The sequence below is a fragment of the Pristis pectinata genome, chromosome 20 (assembly GCF_009764475.1).
Source record: "Pristis pectinata isolate sPriPec2 chromosome 20, sPriPec2.1.pri, whole genome shotgun sequence".
NCBI classification, from domain to species: domain Eukaryota; kingdom Metazoa; phylum Chordata; class Chondrichthyes; order Rhinopristiformes; family Pristidae; genus Pristis; species Pristis pectinata.
The window spans coordinates 36,268,964-36,288,442 of NC_067424.1; the positions used below are offsets into that span (position 1 = coordinate 36,268,964).

At 47.7% G+C, this 19,479-nt stretch overlaps 1 protein-coding gene across 2 annotated transcripts in view; it reads right to left on the reverse strand.

The window, feature by feature from the left end:
• Positions 1-5,778: 5,778 nt before the first annotated feature.
• dram2b (DNA-damage regulated autophagy modulator 2b) overlaps positions 5,779-19,479 on the reverse strand; it is a 53,908-nt gene continuing 40,207 nt past the window's right edge. For both annotated transcript variants that reach the window (XM_052034953.1, XM_052034954.1), the window contains exons 5-8: positions 16,181-16,358; positions 13,682-13,764; positions 11,022-11,114; positions 5,779-6,481 (exon numbers count right to left, since the gene is read on the reverse strand). In XM_052034953.1, coding sequence (XP_051890913.1) covers positions 6,371-6,481; positions 11,022-11,114; positions 13,682-13,764; positions 16,181-16,358 — 465 coding nt within the window. In that variant the 3' untranslated portion in view covers positions 5,779-6,370. The remainder of the gene's footprint in view (positions 6,482-11,021; positions 11,115-13,681; positions 13,765-16,180; positions 16,359-19,479) is intronic.

A 19,479-nucleotide genomic window follows, 5' to 3' on the forward strand; every position in this document is an offset into this window, starting at 1 on the left:
GAAGGGTCTATTTCTGTGCAGTATCTATGACTCTAGGTCTCTTGAGTTAGGTTAAATTAAATATGAATCAGCAAATCTTACAACTGAATCTGCCTCCACTACTTCCCCCAGCAGCGCATTCCTCACCCAACCACTTGCTGCATGCAAACTTGTTTGGTTCTTCAGCCAATCACCTTGGCTCTAAGTCGCCCAGTTCTTGACCCTTCTGCCGACGGGAGCAGCTTCTCTCCAGCTACCTTCATCAGACCTCCTGACGACCTTCTCTGTTCCAAGAACAACTACCCCTTGAAGGGGGTTAAAATTAGTATCAAGCAACATCAAGTTGCAAATGGAGACATATTGTATGAAACATGTGTTGGGGAAGAGGATGCCGGCATGAAACACTGAGCTAGTAATGAGCACAGCTTGCCAAGGGAATGGAAGTGGAGCTGACAGAGCAACGTGTCCATTCTGGATTAATGGGTACCAGGGGCATTGACCAGTGTCAATGAAGTCTTAGACACAAACTCCCAAGGGTTACATGTACATCAAGATGATCCGAGCCCAGGCAAGATAAACTACCTCAGATAAGGAGGAATGTAATTACTGCTTGTGGTGTAAGGAATTAAAAACTGAGATGAACAAATGGAGTGGTGCGAGGTGCACTGAGTAGTTGCTGATTTAAGATGACGATGTGACAGATAAAAGGGTTTGCGACTTGTACCTTCGGGAAGTGACCTCTCAGGGTACCAGAGAGACTGGTGCAAGTTAAAGACTGCGGGAGGTTTGACCAAAAGACCTTGTGTTGAGTATTGACGTCAAATACTTCACAACCCCCAGCTTTTCCTTTCCATCAACATAAACAGAGTCCCTCATCATGGAAACATTTTGATAGATCTCTGCTGCGCCCTCGCCAAAGCCTTGACATCTTGCCTACAGCACGTCATCCAGAACTGGAAACAGCACGCCAGGTGTGACTGAATTAAATTTTATAAAGGTTCAGTGACTTTCCTTGCCTTTGTACACCATGCTTCTCTTTATCAAGTTCAGGGTTCTGTACATTTTTCTCAACCACTTTCTCTATCTGCCTCATCACTTTCATTAAACATTATGTATACCAGATCTCTCTCATCGTGTAGCCCTTTTAGAAATCGTGCCCTCTGGTTTATACAGCCCCTTCTCATTCTTCTTCCCAAAATGTAACACTTCACATTTCTCCCCACTACCTTTCAAAGGTGATGGGACCAGAACAAATCCCTGCTGCGGTGCTGGAGACTTCCCTCCGGCCAGAACTGCCGTGAACCTCAATCTGCTGCATCCAGCTGCTGCCACTGGAGGGAGAACCTTGAATGAGGGTCACGCTTACAAGATGAGGGGGTGGTCATTTAAAACTTGAGGTGTGTGTGTGAGGGTGGCGAATCTCTGGAATATTCTCTGCCCCCCCAGAGTGGTAGAGGCTGTGGGTACTTAAAGAGGAAGAGGCTAATTTCTTGACGTAGCAGGGAATTGAGGACTTTGGAGAATTGGCAGAGAACAGGCACAGTAGTGTAGTAGTTAGCTACAATTCCGGCTGCTGTCTGTAAGGAGTTTGTACGTTCTCCCAGTGTCTGCGTGGGTTTCCTCCGGGTGCTCCGGTTTCCTCCCACATTCCAAAGACGTAGGAGTTAGGAAGTTGTGGGCATGCTACGTTGGCGCCGGAAGCGTGGTGACACTTGCGGGTTGCCCCCAGAACACTGTACGCAAAAGGTGCATTTCACTGTGTGTTTCGATGTACATGTGACTAATAAAGAGATCTTATAGAAGAGGTGATGGGGTCTGGGGCAGACCAGCCATGATCATACTAAATGGCGGGACAGGCTTGAGTGGCTTCCTCCTACTCCCATTTTCTACTCTTCTTGTACCCCATGCCTCTATTCACAAACCCTCTTTCAACATCCTGTTTCTCTCAAAGATTTATACGCACATATCCGAGTCCCCCAGCACACTGTGTAACACGGTGCCATGGTAAATATAATCCCTCCTTATTCTTTCTATCAAAATGTATTGCTGCACACTCTCTGTTCAACTTCCCCAGCCACCAACCCAGTTTGGTAATCTAGTCCCACCATCGGCCACGGCTTACCACAGCAGCTCGTTGAGGCATTTTGAACTTTTACCCTGCACGCCCACATCCAAGTCACTTGCATCAGAACAAAGCAATGGGTCCCAGCTCTGAGCCCAATACCACTCCCCATCCACCTACCCTGTGGTCCACTTTTACAATGGAACCATCCCTGCTTCCTCAGACCGCTTCACAGTGGAAGCATCCTTCCTTTTGTGTTCTTGCCTCCTGTAACTTTGTCTGAATTGCACATCTAGTTCCCCAGCTCTCTACACTGTCGTTGCACTCCTTTGGAGTCACTTCATGGAGCTTTTGTTTAATATTATTTCATTTGAGTGTCCTGGTCTCTATTATGGCATCTCTTGCTATGGTGAGGTTCCAGGGTTGATGCTGGAGAGTTGGTGGACTACAGATGTTGGCGGGCTACAGATGTTGGCATTCCAGCTGTTCTTGTGAAGATCAGTCATTGTTGCAGGAGGTCAGGTTGGAGGAAGTGGTGGGATCAACCTCAGTGGAGACACAGGAGGCTGCAGATGCTGGAACCTGGAGCAACATACAAACTGCTGGAGGAACTCAGTGGGTCAGGCAGCATCTGTGGAGGGAAATGGATAGTCGACATTTTGGGCCAAGACCCTTCATCTGATCCGCTGAGTTCTCCAGCATCTTGTTTGTTGCATCAACCTCAGTATCCAGCTTTAACCAGAGGGGTCCAGCACTTGTATTTGGGCCGATGTTGGCAGGTCTCTCAGTGACTCAGAGAGTCGAAGTCAGAGCATGGAAACAGGCCCTTCAGCACAACTGGTCCACACTGACCGTGCTGCCCAGTGAACTAGACCCATCTACACAGAGCCCTCTAAACCTCTCCTATCCATGCACTTATTGAGGTGGCTCTTAAACATTGCTAATGTGCCTGCCTCAACCACCATTTCTGGCAGCTCGTTCCAAATACGCACCACCCTTTGCGTGAAGAAGCTGCCCCTGATGTCCCTTTTAAATCTCTCACCTCTGATCATAAACCTATGCCCTCTTGTTTTTAGCACCCCCTCCCTGGGAAAAAGACTACGTGCTTTCACCCTGTCTCTGCCCCTCATGATCTTGACTCCTCACAACTCAGACCAACTCCACATCAAGGGTGCTCCAGGGTGGTGCTTCACTGATGCCTGACTTCCTTCACAAAGAACTGCAAACCTCCCCACTCCGAGGTGTTGAAACCAGTGCGGAGAGAACAGGGAGTGGCAATTGGAAAGGTTGATTTAATGGCAGAGAACCTGCTTCCATAGGAGAAACCTGACACAGACCCCAAGCAGCATTGTGCTCTGCAGTGTAACTGCGGTCTCATCTGGGCATGTTGACAGCCATCTCTATCCTTCAGGCCATGCCAGGAAGGACCCACAGACAACATCCGTCACCTCACATCAGAAGTCCTGTGGAATCTGTGACTGGGGGGCTGCCCAGAGGTCAAGTGATCCTGGAAACTCACTCGACCCTGTCGTTGCACTGTGTACCATCCACCAAACTACCAGGACTTCTCTGAGTACACCTCCAAAACTCAGATCATGCAACATTCTTTCTTGGAAACATACCAGCATCCCTTCATGGTCAAGATGCCAGGACACCTTCCCAAATCGCTGGGAACTGCAACTGCTCAAGAAGAGAGCCCATGGCCTAAAGTCAATTTAAAAGAGGGTCCAGACGATTGAGGAAGCTGTTTTCATGTGAAGGTGAATTTATCCGCAAGTCCCTTTTCAGTTAGAAGCACATCAGATAACAAGAACTAAGATCCTCATTCTGTACGATGCACAGTTACAGAAAGGCGACCTTGCCCAACTCCCTCTGCCTTGTTGCAATGCGCCCATCTCCTGGGCTTGTTGGGCAGGGTACTTGCAGGAAGGGTCCCCCCATACAGCCGGAGAACCGGGTGGTGTTACCGGTGACTCAGTGATGCTGAGAGTCAGAGGCTGTGGGCTCAAACACTCCAGACACTCAGCACTGCATTGGGATGTCATCCTGGACAATGCCTGGAGGGGGGAGGAGGGGCTGTACTATCCTTCAGAAGTGGTTTCTTTCCCTGGCTACTCTCTACAGAAGAAGTGAAAGAACCCACAGAACAATCTGAAGTAGAACAGGGGAGCGGTCCCTGGTGTTACAGCCATTATTCAGATTCCCTTGCATGAGTGGTACGGATAAAGGATCAGGAACAGTAAAATTCTGATAATCCAGCACTCGGGATGTTGGTTAATGCCGCAACACTCTTTTACATGTCACACAGTATGATGATAAATTTTCTAGTGAACCATAAGTTGAAAGGGAGAGCAGGAACCGGGGCCCCCGTGAGTGGACAGAGAGCACCACAAACTTCACCCAGAGAGCCAGATGCCAAACCATCGATATATTGGATTATTGGAGTTTTACTGCACCAGTTGGAGACTAGACGCAGAATCCCTACAAGCAGGTTAAATTGGCAACGTTAGCGATACAACCACACTGATTAGAAATTATTTTGTGAAATCTTGCTCCACATAAGCTGGCAGTTGTGTTTCTTATATTACAACAGAGACTACACTCAGAAACACTGCATTGTCTGTGAAGTATTTCAGTACACCTTGACATCATGGAGATAGACTGTAAAACGTCTCTGCCTTTGTTTTGACTGAACAAGGGTCAGGTACAGAGGCTGGACATGCTCTGCTTTCTGCTGCAGGTAACAGCTGCGTTTACCAAGTGCAGTGTGACTGCATTATCTCTACAATCACCATGCAGTGTCTCAGGCCAAAGGGAACTGCCAGCTTCTCCTTCTCCCAGCAAGTTACAGCTTGGCACTAGCTGTTTGATTAACCAGACCACAGTAAGTGGATGAAAACATCCTTTTACCATCAAATTCACATTCCCACAGCCCACATACAGTTTCCTCTAGCCTAGACTTTACCCAGCAATGAATATCCTCCTGTCATCTATGTACACTTTCCCCTATCACAGGCTCTAACCTGCAAACATCTCCCCTCCCACAGCACAAATAAACCTTCCTCACCACAGGCTCTGCAGTTAATCTCCCTCCACAGCTCATGTGCTCTTTCAATCCCACCCCCCACAAGGGAGAGCTCGGGAATAAAGCAAGAACGGTTGCCCTTCCTCCATCTCCCAGTTTGTTCTCAGGTTGGCAGACTGCCAGGTCCTCAAAATTGATAGGATGATGGGATGTACTGGAGTGTGTGTGAAACAGAGAGACAGACAGATGAAGTGTGTGAAGTGGGGGAAGGGGGATGGAAATTATCCTGCACAGGGCAACTTAGTAAGGAGCCGAGTGACACAAAACCCTAAGTTAAACTACTCACTCATGTTTAACTCTGCCAATATAAACTTACAATGGCTTCGTGCTGAAAAATGATGCACAGTTGAATTTCTAGGCTCACTTGCTTTAGTACTTGATGACTACAGCCACTGTCTACTGCCCGATAAACCATGGCCAGTTCAGAACCACCACTGGCTGGACACAGAGTACCGTTCCCTCAGACACTGCCGAGTTGACAATGTACATCGACACGCGGTGGACACAGAGCCATTTACATACCATTACACCTCATCTCCAGACCAGTAACCAACACCCTATGAAACAGTCAAGATGCCAACATTTTGTTTTGGATGGAGACAAGACCAGGGAGGTTAGGTCTTCAACCCTCTGATGATTCCCAGACACTGGATAATGACCAAATTATTATTTATTAAAGTCAGACTATTGGAACATCAAATCTGGCAGTTCACACACCGATAGGTTAGACCACATCTCCGTGACAACACACAAAGCCTGAGCTGCCGGTCTCAATCCAGTTGAGCATCTGGAGCTATGCTGATAAATTCTGTCCCAATTTCATACTGATGGTCAAGCAAGTGATCCAGAGAATTCTCCTTCCAAACCAGGAGGTCAGGCCAATTCACCTTGCCAAGTGCTGTTAGCGGTTTTCCGAAGAATTACTGACCTGCTGCCCCTTCAAAACCTTAAAATATTCTTTGGTCTTGCTCTTGAATTTGGGTCGACCAGCATTGGTGAAGTCACCGTGCCTCTGCTCAACGGACTTCCAGAAAGGACGGTTAAAAACATCAGCAAAATAGTGATTATTACATTCAGTTCATAATTAAATTGTAATCTGTCTTGTTAACATTGTATAAAATTGGAGGGGAGGTTCCATACACATCATAAGTGGACTTGTGGCAGAACTGCATTAAAAAATTCGATCCCGAGGAGGAGATGGGGGGTGGCTTGGAGGAGGGCTTGGAGAGGGGGTGGTATTGTGTTCACAAGCTCCCCGCCAGCAGTGCACTGCGCTCTCCGTTGCGCTCTAGTCCATGAAATGTGTCGTGAAGAGTGTCGCTGTACAAATTCACTTCAGTGTGCAGGGTGATCTTCTGCTCAAAGGGAAGAAAGGAAGAGAGGAATTAGAGGTCATATACACAGTGATGCACGGCAGACTTCAAATGGAGCACCAGTATTTATGATTCTTTCTTGGCCCTGTATCTTTGCCCCATAGATATCCCTTCAGATATGACGTTACTGACCCCACCATCCAGATCCCCTTTAAGGACCCCCACCATCCGGGCCGTGCCCTCTTCTCGTTGCTGCCATCAGGCAGGAGGTACAGGACCCCGAAGACCCTCATCTCAAGGTCCAAGAACTGCTTCTTCCCCACTGCCATCAGGTTCTTGAACTGACCTGAAATACCCTAATTCTACCTCAGACTATATTTCCCTCAACTTGCAGTATGTCATTATGTTTATCTTATCATGTTAGTTATGTATAATTTATGTTAACTTAAGTTTATGTAATTTATGTTTGTAATGTACTGTCCTGCTGCTGCAAAAAGCTAATTTTCATGGCATTTGTAGCCCGGTTAGGTACTCTCACGACAATAAACTCAAAGCTGAACTTGATCCATACATATAGTGTGAATGGAGGGAGGGCAACACTGCTGGGGGTGGAGCTCTTTGGATGGGACATTAAATTGAGGTCCTGTCGACCAACACACCAGAGGACTCAACCCCTTCAAAAGGTCGAAACTACCTAACTCCACCATAATGTTAATATTGTTTAATCTGGAAGGTTAACTAGAACCATGGAGTTACACAGCAAGAAACAGGCCCTTCGGCCCACCAAGTCCATGCCAGCCAGCACCCACCACATCAATCCCATTGTCTTCTCCCCACATTCCCATCAACCTTCCCCCCAGATTCTAGCACTCACCTAACCACACTAGGGAGAATTAACAGTGGCCAATTGAGCCTTTGGATGTAGGAGGAAACCAGAGCACACAAGGAAACCCACGCGGCTACAGGGAGAATGTGCAAACACCACACAGATAGCATCCGAGGTCGGAATCAAACCCGGGTCTCTGGAGCTGTGAGGCAGTGGCTCTACCAGCTGTGCCACTGTCCTGCCCTTAATAGAGCCTGTTTTCCATTGCCTTCTGTTTGTCCTTCGAAATTATATAACAACTTGCATTTATACAGCAGCTTTAACAGTGCAGATAATCACTTTGTCCCACAAGGAGGTTATTTTTAATTACGAAATTTGTTTTTATTACCAATTGCGATACCAAGCCAATTTAGGATCCATATGAATGGTTAACCCAGAACTCAATCCAAGACCTCCAGGAGGAGAACAGTGAGGAGCATCAAGACTCAACCTGCTAACATTGGAATAAGGAAAATGGGAGATGCACAAGTAACCGGAATAGGAAGAAAGCTGAGACCTTAGATGGCATCGCAAGTAGACGGTGGTGAAGGCGGCTTTTGGCACGCTGGCCTTCATCAGTCAGGGCATTGAGTATAGAGGTTGGGAAGTTATGTTGCAGTTGTACAAGACATTGGCGAGGCCACGTTTAGAATATTGTGTTCAGTTTTGCTGTAGGAAAGATGCCATTAAGCTGGAAAGAGTGCAGAGGAGATTTAGGAGGATGTTGCCAAGACTCGAGGGACTGAGTTATGGAAAGAGATTGAGCAGGTTTTGACTTTATTCATTGGAGTGGAGGAGAATGATCCTGTAGAGGTGTATAAAATCATGAGGGGCATAGACATGGTCAATGCACATAGTCTTTATCCCCAGGGTTGGGGAATTAAGAACTAGAGGGCATAGATTTAAGGTGAGAGGGGAGAGATTTAATAGGAACCTGAGGGGCAACTTTTTCACCCAGAGGGTGGTCAGTATATGGAAGTGGTTGAGGCAGGTACAGTAACAACATTTAAAAAGGTACTTGGACAGGTTTAGTGGAATATGGGCCAAATGCGGGCAAATGGAACTAGTTTAGATGGGAATCTTGGTGTGCATGGACCAGTTGGGCCGAAGGGCCTGCTTCCATGCTGTTTGACTCTGTGACTCTAACTAGAATTGGAAGAAAGCAGAGACATTAGGAGGGCAAACAGACTGGAGATGAAGTGGAGGGTGGCCACAGGAATTTAAAGACGACATTATAATTAAATAGAGAGCTTTATGTATATTTGGGAAAGAGGAGTGGAATTAATTAGACCACAGGGGATCCATGCAGTTGGTTCAGCTTTCAGCCCCACCTCTAGTAGGAGGCCACAACTACAATTTCTGGATCTGAGGTGCTAACTAGTGAGGAAGTGACTGCTGAAATCCATCTGCTTTTGGGTCAGAAGATGGGCACTTTGGCAGAGGCGAGAGCTGCCCCTCTGACCGCCCCATGCACCTTTCAGGTTGGACCCTCGCTGAGTCCCCGTCGAGCTTGGAACCTCCCAATCTCTGCCCCCACAGATGACCAGAATCAATAGCCACAGAGGAAGTACCAAGAACTTCTGGCACACTGGGGTGGCTGATGGGGGCAGGTCATTCTCCCAGTGAGAGCCCAGGGAAGGAACGTGGTCTCTGGCCCAGTCTGGAAATCAGAGGAGGGTGCAGGGAGGGAGAGGAAGTAAGATCTGTACTGCTGAGCTCACCAGAGTATCTGGCCACTTCTTCCTATCCACTTACAAACAGCTGCATTGCTGATAGCCAAATTGTGCCTGGAAGCCTGCTAAACTTTTTATCCAGTTTTTAAAATGTACTTCCAAATTTCTGGAATGACCCCTGGGCTATGCATTGTACCTCTCGCCCTGTGATGGCACTAACGCTGAATTGTCTAACTTCAGGTAAACTGCTCCCCCTCAGTCCCTTTTCTCACTCCTCCTGATTTACCCAGTTCCTCCAACACCCACCCCAGCCCCCCACCACCCTGTTTCTTTCCCTTCCTCCACCTACTATCTGCCCATCACCCACACACTCCTCCCACTGGTTCCCCTCCCTCCCCCCCCCACACTGTTCCCACCTGCCCTCCCCATCTCCCTCACACGATTCCACCTTCCTCTCCCATCAGATTCCACCATCTGCAGCCCTTTGTCAGCTCCACCTGTCACCTCCCAGCCTCTGTCGCTACTCCCTCTCTCCTCCATCTGCCTATCGCCCCTCCTCACCTGGATCCACCTATCGCCTGCCAGCTCCTGCTACACCCCCTCCCTCCACCTTTTTATACCGACCATCTCCCCTCTCTCTCTCTGTCTAGAGGAAGGGTCTTGACCCGAAACGTCGACTGTCCATTTCCCTCCCTGGATGCTGTCTGACCTGCTGAGTTCGTCCAGCATCTTGTCAGTTGTACCTTTCACCCTGTTGGACTGAGTGATCTGGGTAGGGAACCACATACTCACCCACCACCCAAACAGGAACAACACAGCTGAGAAACAGTTCCCGTGACGTTAAGGAAATCATGTTAAGGACAGACTTGAAGATCAGTCCGACACACACACACACACACCTAGAGATACACTCACACACACACACACTCACACACACACACACAGATAGACACACACACACACACATGTTGACGTGGCATAGGACTCACAATAAGATGGACGGACAACCTCCACTGGGAGTGCTTTGAAGTCAGGGAGGGTTCGATGACGGTGTACACTGTAGCTGTGATTGGAGAGAGAAAAGCAATTGCACAGCGGGTTGGGAGATGCGGTCCAATGGGACAAGTTACGTTGGCTGTTTCCAATGCAGCTGGTAATGGTGACAAGTTCACAGAGGATTACAGCGGCTTTCATCCACACAGTTGCAGTGTGCACCGTTATCAACCCCTCCCCACACTCCCAGAGTTTGGCAGGAAACCCCTCGATGAATCCTACACCAGGTGTGTGGGCAGGAATGGTCCTCACGTCCACACCATGTTATTTCCAGCCATCACGTGGAACCTTTGATGACATTTCTCGGTACACAACCCCTGGCCGGGTCAATCACCCCCTGCCTGTGCCTTCCAGGCACTCAGGAGATCTTTTAACAAGGTTTCCTAAACTATGCAGGTGGAGGAGGACGCCATTCAGCGCACACCGGAACACGATGAGGAGAAATGAGCAACATTTCTAGTCACACTTTGGAATACCAAACACCAAGGGCTGTGGTTACTACCTCAATCCCCCAAATCACTTGGTTAATGTCTGACTCCCCTAGGATCACTCAGTTAAAATCTTCCCCTCCCGTATCTCCCCCCCAACCCCCCAATAACTCGGTTAAAATCATAGCCATCCTCTTTCCCACCCCCCCACCAACCCCCCCCCCCCCAACTCCACCCTTGGATCACTCGGATAATACCTCAGTTTCCCAGATCACTCAGTTAATCACGCCATACCAATCATTTAATACTTCAGTCCTCCTGGGTCACTTCGTTAACATCTCAGTCCCGCCGGATCACTATTCCTGCACTGTCTAAGCTCAGCCCAGATCTTCATCCATGCCCTGGTGAAGACTCCCTGGCGTAGTCTGGCGATGCACTGATGCACAATGTCCTCACCACTCAGTCTTCAGACCCTCACAGGTGAGTTAATGGTCCTATCCTATCGAAGACCACCTGGGGCTTCAGGACACAGCTCTCCCTCTCCATCGCTCAGCGCAGCTCACCTGAAAATCCCGGATGTAAGTCAGGAAGAAACTGAGGAAGGAGAAGGCGAGGGACCATTCAGAGATGGTACTGACCAAGTGCAATGTGTAACCCTGGAAAAAAACAGTGAGACCACCAGTTAGCATCGTTTCCTCTGACCCAGACACACCAACTTGCACACCATCAGTTCTATTTTCTCCATTGTGGTGAGTACCGGGAATACACTGCCTGAGAGGGGGGTAGAAGCGGAGTCACTGACAGCATTTAAGTGTCTCGACAAGCACTAGGCATAGAAAGCCAATTGCTGGAAGATGGGATGAATGTGGCCACAGGTCAGCATGTATGTGGTGGGCTGAACGGCCTGTTTCCCTGCTGTACGACTCTATTGTAGATTGTTTTCTAAACAGGGAGAGAATTCAGAAATCAGAGGTGCAAACGGACTTGGGAGTCCTCGAGCAAGTTCCCTCAACATTAACTTGCAGGTTGAGTCAGTAGTAAGGAAGGCAAATGCAATGTTAGCATTCATTTCGAGAGGACTAGAACATAAGAGCAAGGATGTACTGCTGAGTCTTTACAAGGCATTGGTCAGACTGCGTATGGAATATTGTGAGCAATTTTGGGTCCGGTATCTAAGGAAGGATGTTCTGGTCCTGGACAGAGTCCAGGCAAGGGTCACAGGAATGAAAGGCTTGACATATGACGAGCATTTGATGTCTCTGGGTTTGTATGCGATGGGATTTCAGAAGGATGGGGGAAGTTGGGGGGGGGCGATCTCATTGAAACCTACCGGATACGGGAAGGCCTGGATAGAGTGGACGTGGAGAGGATGTTTCCATCAGTAGGTGAGTCGAGGATCAGAGGGCATAGCCTCAGAAAACTGAGATGAGGAGGAATTTCTTCCGCCAGAGGATGGTGAATCTGTGGAATTCGTTGCCACAGAGGGCTGCGGAGGCCAAGTCATTGGGTGTATTTAAGGCAAAGATTGATAGGTTCTTGACTGGGAAAGGCAGTTAAGGGTTACAGGGAGAAGGTGGGAAAATGGGGTTAAAAACAAAACAGCCATGATTGAATGGTGGAGCAGACTCGATGGGCCAAATGGCCTAGTTCTGCTCCTGTATCTTATGGTCTTACTGGAAAATACCTTACAGATGTCCAGTCACAAACTGTCACCACTGGCATTGCATTCAATACAGAGATGCCCAGTATTTTTCTACCAGTTCCCGGGCAGCAGGCTGACCAAGAGCTTTTGTTGCAGAGTTGACGAGCAGAGTGGCCTCGTTCTGCTCCTCTTACAACTGGTCCATCCCACCCAGCCATACCCACAGCTAACACATCGTGGAGTCTGCTCAAGGGGTCAAACAGCTCGAGGGCCAGAAGGGCCATTCCTTTTATGATTTAACATAATAACTACATACTAAATATTTAATTAAATTAAATCATTCCTCATCCTATTCCTAGTTGAGAGGATTGAGGGGCTCAGTGTCCTCATCCTGTTCCTAGTTAGTGGGCTTGACAGGGTGAATGAGTCGGAGTCATACAGCACAGAAACAGCCCCCTCTGGCCCAACTCGTCCATGCCAATCAAGGTGCCTACCTGAGCTAGTCCCGTGTGTCTGGCCCATATCCCACCACACCTTTCCTATCCACGTACCTGTCCAAATGGCTTTTAAACTAATAGTAGTTTTTGCTGGTTTGACCAGCAATGTGACCTCATCCCTGCTCCTATGTACTAGGCTCAAGGGGCTGAGTGGCCCGTTTTTCCACACACTTTGTTCCCAGATTTCCTGGTTGCCCTCACCAGCTTCTTGGGCTCCATCGCTAGTTCGTTCTTTCAGGTCCCAGTGCAATTGGTTCTAACATTCAGTACCTGTCTCAAGCACTCTTGATTGGCCAGGCGGGATGCTTCACCTCATTCAACAGCAAGCCTCACGAGGGTTAGGTGGGTATGGGCCAAATAGAACCAGCTTAGATGGGCATCTTATCGGCATGGACCAGTTGTGCCAAAGGGTCTGTTTCCATGTTGTGCGTCTCCATGACTCTAATCATTAGGGATTTCACATGCTGGAGCTTCTCCTACCAAGTGGTTCCAAATTTTACATACTGGGCAAGCCATGCACCAAACAAAAAATGACATCCACGTTTATGTGAATTGCTTGAATATTTGTGCGTCAAGTAGTCTCATTGCTCAGCTCAAGGGCTGAAACTCACAGGAGCTTAAGCCCAGACGAGAAGAAGAGCACACCCTGCTGGCCTCGCCCAAGAACTCTGCACATCTGTAACCCCGACACCACGAATTCCAATTTTGTTTAGTAATCTAGTGTGTGGCACTTCTCAAAAGCCTGTGAAGGCTCATATAGACATCAACTGGCTCACCTTCATCCTACTAGTCATCTTAAAAACTAACAGATTTGCAAACAAATATGCCTGATCCCATCATTATTTTCCCGATATCCCATCACCACTTCCTTAATAACAAATTTCAGCATTTTCCCTACAACTGATCTCAGGCTAACAGGTTGAGAGATCCACTTTACCACTTCCCCCACCTTCCTTAAGTAGTGTGGGTACAATTGCTGCCTTCCGATCTGTGGGAACGGTTCTAGGATCTTTGGAGGTTTAAGATGACGACAACCTGCACGAGATGCATCATGGATTGCTACATTTACTCCTTCAAACCTTACCTTTTCTGAAGGGTTCCAATGTAACTTCATTGCCATCTCAATGGTAGGGATTGTAGTGTAGAGAGTTACAGAGGAAACAAACACTGCGCAGGAAAGAGTCAAAGAAATGACGTTCAGCACTTAAAGACTTAAGATCTAATTCTCCAACTTTAGGTAAAATACTCTTCCTTCTTGTCTGCATACAACCATTCCCACTTGCCATTCTAATTTCCCCTCTCTCTGTGTACAGTTCTGGCCTGCTGAACTTGTCCTGCACACAACCATTGTACCTTCTCCCACCTGCCATGTGTTCACTCCAGAGACATTCCCTTGTTTTCACCCACATTTTGATGCTACTCAGACCAACTTATTTCTTTTTTTCAGTTCTGATAAAGGGTCTTTGATCTGAAACATTAACTGTTCCTCTCTCCACAGATGCTGCCTGACCTGCTGAGTGTCTCCAGCATTTTCTATTTTTTTATTTTCTTATCCCACACACACAAGGCAAGCCCATCACCTCACCCTGCACAACTCACTACGCACGTCTGGTGCTGATAATTGTCCCCATTAAGCCATTTCAACACATCCTACAACAAACATTCCCTTTGCTCCACATAACAGGTCAGCATCTGTGGAAAGAGAAACAGTTTTGGGTCTACGACTTTGTCAGAATTGAGAAAGAGAGAGATGCACATTAATTTTTGTAGGAGATAGGAAATGTGGAACAAAGGGAATGTTTGCGGCAGGATGAGTTTTGAGTAGATCAGTCAGCACCTTTCCACAGGTGCTGATTGACCGGTTGAGTTTTCGGTTTTAGTTTCAGATTTCCAGAGTGTTTTGTTTTAATGCACATTGGCATTTGATGTTAGATGTTTTTAAGAAACCTCGACTTTATTCACCTTGACAAAAATTGGCAAAGTGAACTCGTGAGAATCATGTTAACTGGATGAGGCCTTCAGGGTATGTGTGGGAAACTACTTTGGGTGCTGTTGGATTCGCATGAATCTTTAAAACATTGATCAGTATAGTTTTCTCAGTGAATGTCACAGGGAAAGAGAGTGGGGGGGGGGAGAGTAGGAGGGGGGGAGAGAGAGGTTGGGGGAGAGGAGGGGAGGGAGAGGAGGGGAGGGAGAGGAGGGGGGGAGGTGGGAGGGGAGGAGGAGGGGGAGGGAGAGGGAGAGAGAAGAGGTGGAGAGAGAGAGGGGGGAGAGAGAGAGGGGAGAGAGAGGGGGGGAGAGAGAGGGGGGGAGAGAGAGGGGGGGAGAGAGAGGGGGGGAGAGAGAGGGGGGAGAGAGGGGGGAGAGAGGGGGGAGAGAGGGGGGAGAGAGAGTGGGGAGAGAGAGCGGGGAGAGAGAGCGGGGAGAGAGAGAGCGGGGAGAGAGGGGGGAGAGGGGGGAGAGAGGGGGGAGGGGGGAGAGAGGGGAGGAGAGAGAGGGGGAGAGAGAGGGGGAGAGAGAGGGGGGAGAGAGGGGGGAGAGAGAGAGAGACGGGGAGAGAGAGACGGGGAGAGAGAGAGAAGGGGGAGAGAGAGAGAGAAGGGGGAGAGAGAGAAGGGGAGAGAAGGAGAAAGAGAAGGGGGAGAGGAGAGAGAGAAGGGGAGAGAAGGAGAGAGAGAGAAGGGGAGAGAAGGAGAGAGAGAGAAGGGGAGAGAAGGAGAGAGAGAGAAGGGGAGAGAAGGAGAGAGAGAAGGGGAGAGAAGGAGAGAGAGAAGGGGAGAGAAGGAGAGAGAGGAGGGGGGAGAGGAGGGGGGAGAAGAAGGAGAAAAAAATTGAAAGGGAGTGAAAAGCGAATGAGAGCCAGAAATAGGAAGCATGCCAGAGAGTGTGTGGAGAGGTAGATCAGGGATCTGTGTTCCACTTCATACAGGAACAAAATAGGGCTCCATTTCAAATGAATCTCTAATATTTGCCCTTATTTCAAATATCCCAGTTTTCTTCTAAACACCCATTTCCCTTCCTGTGGAATACAAATGCCAAGATACCACTGGAAGTGGGTATGCATTGACTTGCAGTACAGTCCCAACAACAGCACATCCACAACACATTCCAGTAATTACGGCAAATTTCCCAGCCTCTTCCAGAAAATCTCTGTTAAACTGACCCTGGGGAAATCCCTTCCGATGAAAATTCATACTGCCCTTCCTTGAAATCCTCTTGATAGGGAAATTCCAGCTGCCGTTGGAGTCTGCCCTGTTGGGAATTTTCACCTTACCCAGGGAATTTCTTGTCTGAGGGGAAACTACAACTGAAATGAAAGAAAACGGTGGAAACTTTCAGCCACTGAGTCAGTGTCGGAGGAAAGGAAAACAGTAATTCTAAATGTTTCAAGTCGCAGACTAAAGAATCTCTAACTGATCCTGGAAGTGTTTCCAAAAGGAAATCTTGGAAAAATCTCCCCAATTATTCTTAAAGGGAGTATTTTACTAATCATTGGGGAGTTTCTCCACAGAGGAATTGCTAGTCGTGAGGGAGTCTCTCCTGCTGGGGATCTCCAAAGCATTGAAGTGCTGCTGAAGGATACTGCTGAGGATGCTTGCTGCACACCAGATTAGGAGCACACACCGGATCCGGAAGATTCCTATTCCATGGATAGCAGGCTGCATCTTGTAGGATATAATGGTGTGGAGCAGGAGGTAGATGATTCCCATCCCAAAGGTCAACACGGCACCAGCGACGTGGGCTTGAATTAACGTGGTCTTCTGCGGGGGGGGGGGGGAGGGGAGGGAAACGGGTGGAAGAAGAAATAAAATTTGACACTTACAAGTCCATTGGACACCTCGGGTAGCAGCTCTCTCAGGCCTGGGGCACTGCATTGGGTTCACTTGTATACAGTCACAGAGCACAGAAACAGGCCCTTTGGCCCACCACGCCCTTCCTTGCCCACCTACAGTGGCATGCAAATGTTTAGGCACCCCGATCAAAATTTCTGTTACTGTGAATAGCTAAGCCTGACTTCCAACAGGCATAAAGTTAAAGATGACACATTTCTTCAATATTTTAAGCAAGATTACTTTTTTATTTCCATCTTTTACAGTTTCAAAATAACAAAAAAGGAAAAGGGCCCGAAGCAAAAGTTTGGGCACCCTGCATGGTTAGTGCTCAGTAACACTCCCTTTGGCAAGTATCACAGCTTGTAAACACTTTCTGTAGCCAGCTAAGAGTCTTTCAATTCTTGTTTGGAGGATTTTCGCCCATTCTTCCTTGCAAAAGCCTTCTAGTTCTGAGAGATTTTTTTTTAAACACGTCATCTTTTTTACAGGTCTTTTTTTACTCACTTAACTATTCACAGCAAAAGAAATTTTGACCAGGGGTGCCCAAACTTTTGCATGCCACTGTACACTATGCCTATTTGCCTGCATTATGTCTATATCCTTCTGTGCTTTGTATGTTTAAGTGTTTGCATAAATACCTCTTAAACATAGTGATTCTATGTGACTCTACCACCTCCTCTGGCAGCAAGTTACAGACATCAGCCAGTGTTTAAAATAAACACTTGCCCCTCAGATCCCCTTTAAAGCTCCTTTCTCTCACCTTAAACCTATGTCTTCTTGTTTTTGATACCGCTGCGATGGGAAAAAGATTCTGACTCTCTACTGTATCCATGCCTCTCATAAACTTATATGCTTAGAACATAGAACAGTACAGCACAGAACAGGCCCTTCGGCCCACAGTGTTGTGCCGACATAGTTAATCCCTCCTACCTACAGAATGCCCATATCCCTCCATTTTCCTCTCATTCATGTGCCCATCCAAGCCACTCTTAAAAGCCCCCAATGAATTTGCCTCCACCACCCTATCAGGCAATGCATTCCAGGCATCCACCACTCTCTCAGTAAAAAAACATATTCCTCACGTCTCTTCTGAACCTTCCCCCTCTCACCTAGAATGCATGCCCTCTGGTATTGGATTGCTCAATAATGGGAAAAAGATATTGCTTGTCCACCCTATCTATGCCCTTCATAATCACCTTCTATCAGGTCACCCCCTCAGCCTCCTTCGCTCCAGGGAAAACAAGCCCAGCCTTTCCAATCTCTCCCCAGAACTGAAGCCTCCAATCCAGGCAACATCCTGGTGAATCTCCTCTGCACTCTCTCCAGCACAATCACATCCTTCCTGTAGTGTGGCGACCAGAACTACATACTATACTCCAAGAGTAGTCTAAACAGAGTTTTGTAAAGTTGCAATAAAATGTCCCAGCTCCGATATTCTATGCCCTGAGCTATGAAGACAAGCTGCTGCGTGCCTTCTTCACCACCCCATTGACCCATGTTTCTACTTCAGGGAATCTGGACTTGGACCCCTAGACCATAGAGTCAGAGATATACAGCATGGAAAGAGGCCCTTCAGCCCATCTGGTCCATGCCGACCAAGATGCCCTATCAAGCTTAATCCCATTTGCCAGCATTTGGCCCATAACCTTCAAAACCCGTCCTACCCACATACCTGTCCAACTGTCTTCTAAAAGTTGTTATTGTACCTGCCTCAACCACTTCCTCTGGAAGTTCATTCCACATACATACCACCCTTGATGTAAAAAAAGTTGCTCCTCAAGTTCTTATTAAATCTTTTCCTTCTCACCTTAAACCCATGCCCTCTCGTTCTTGCTTCCCCAACCCTGGGAAAAAGACAGACTGCATTCACTCTATCAATGCCCTCGTGATTTTGTACACTTCAACATCACTTCTCAGTCTCCTATGCTCCAAGGAATAAAAGTCCTAACCTGTCCAACCTCTTCCTATAACTCAGTCCTCTTTCTTTGTTCATCCACATTCCTACCATTTACTATACATGTCCTACCCTTATTTGACTTCCCAAAATACATCACCTCACACTTTTCAGGATTAAATTCCATCTGCCAACACTTTACACCCACTTCAGGTCCAGCTGTTGCACAGTTCTGATGGTGTTCTAGGTCCCTTCAGTTTCTATGCCTTTGCTTTGGAGCTGCACAGTTTCGGTCTGTGTTGCAGTCACAGGTAGCCTCAAATGTTCCCCCATCACTACTGCCCTCCTGACTGTGAACACTGGGATTCAAAGTTTTTATTGGTCTGACTCCACACATCACACTTAGTGTCTGTACACTTGCTTCAATTCATTTCACCGTAGCTCTGTCTTGAAGCCATCTGATTGAGCGGGGACAGGATGCACCTACTCATGTGGTCATTGAACACCGAGGTACACAGGAACTTCTTCACACACAGAGGGTGGCGAGTCTCCAGAATTCTCTAAACCCGGAGAGTTATCAAGGCTGGATTAATGGGGGTATTGAAAGAGGAAGTAAATAATGCTTTGTAAGATAGGGGATTTGATGGCTATGTGGAAAACTGCGGAGGCCCCTGTAGAGGTATTTGCTTTGTCATTAGCTGCTGGTGAAGCTCCAGAAAACTGGAAAGTGGCTAATATTATTCCATTGTTCAAGAAAGGTAGCAAGGACAGGCCAGGGATCTACAGGCTAGTAAGCCTGACTTGAGTAGGAGGAAAGCTACTGGATGGAATTCTGAGGGACAAGACCTACCATCACTTGGAGAGTCAGGATAGTTAGCACGGTTTTGTGCGTGGGAGGTCATATCTGACAAATCTTTTGGCGTTTTTCGAAGTGGTAACTAAGGTCATAGATGAACATAGGGCAGTGGATGTTGTCTATATGGAGTTCAGTAAGGCCTTTGACAAGGTCCCACATGGCAGGCTGATCTGAAAGGTTAGGCTGCATGGGATTCAGGGAGAGCTAGTGAGCTGGATTCAGAATTAGCTCGATGATAGGAAGCAGTGATGGTTGAAGGTCCATTCTCCGACTGGAGGCCTGTGACTAGTGGGGTAGCC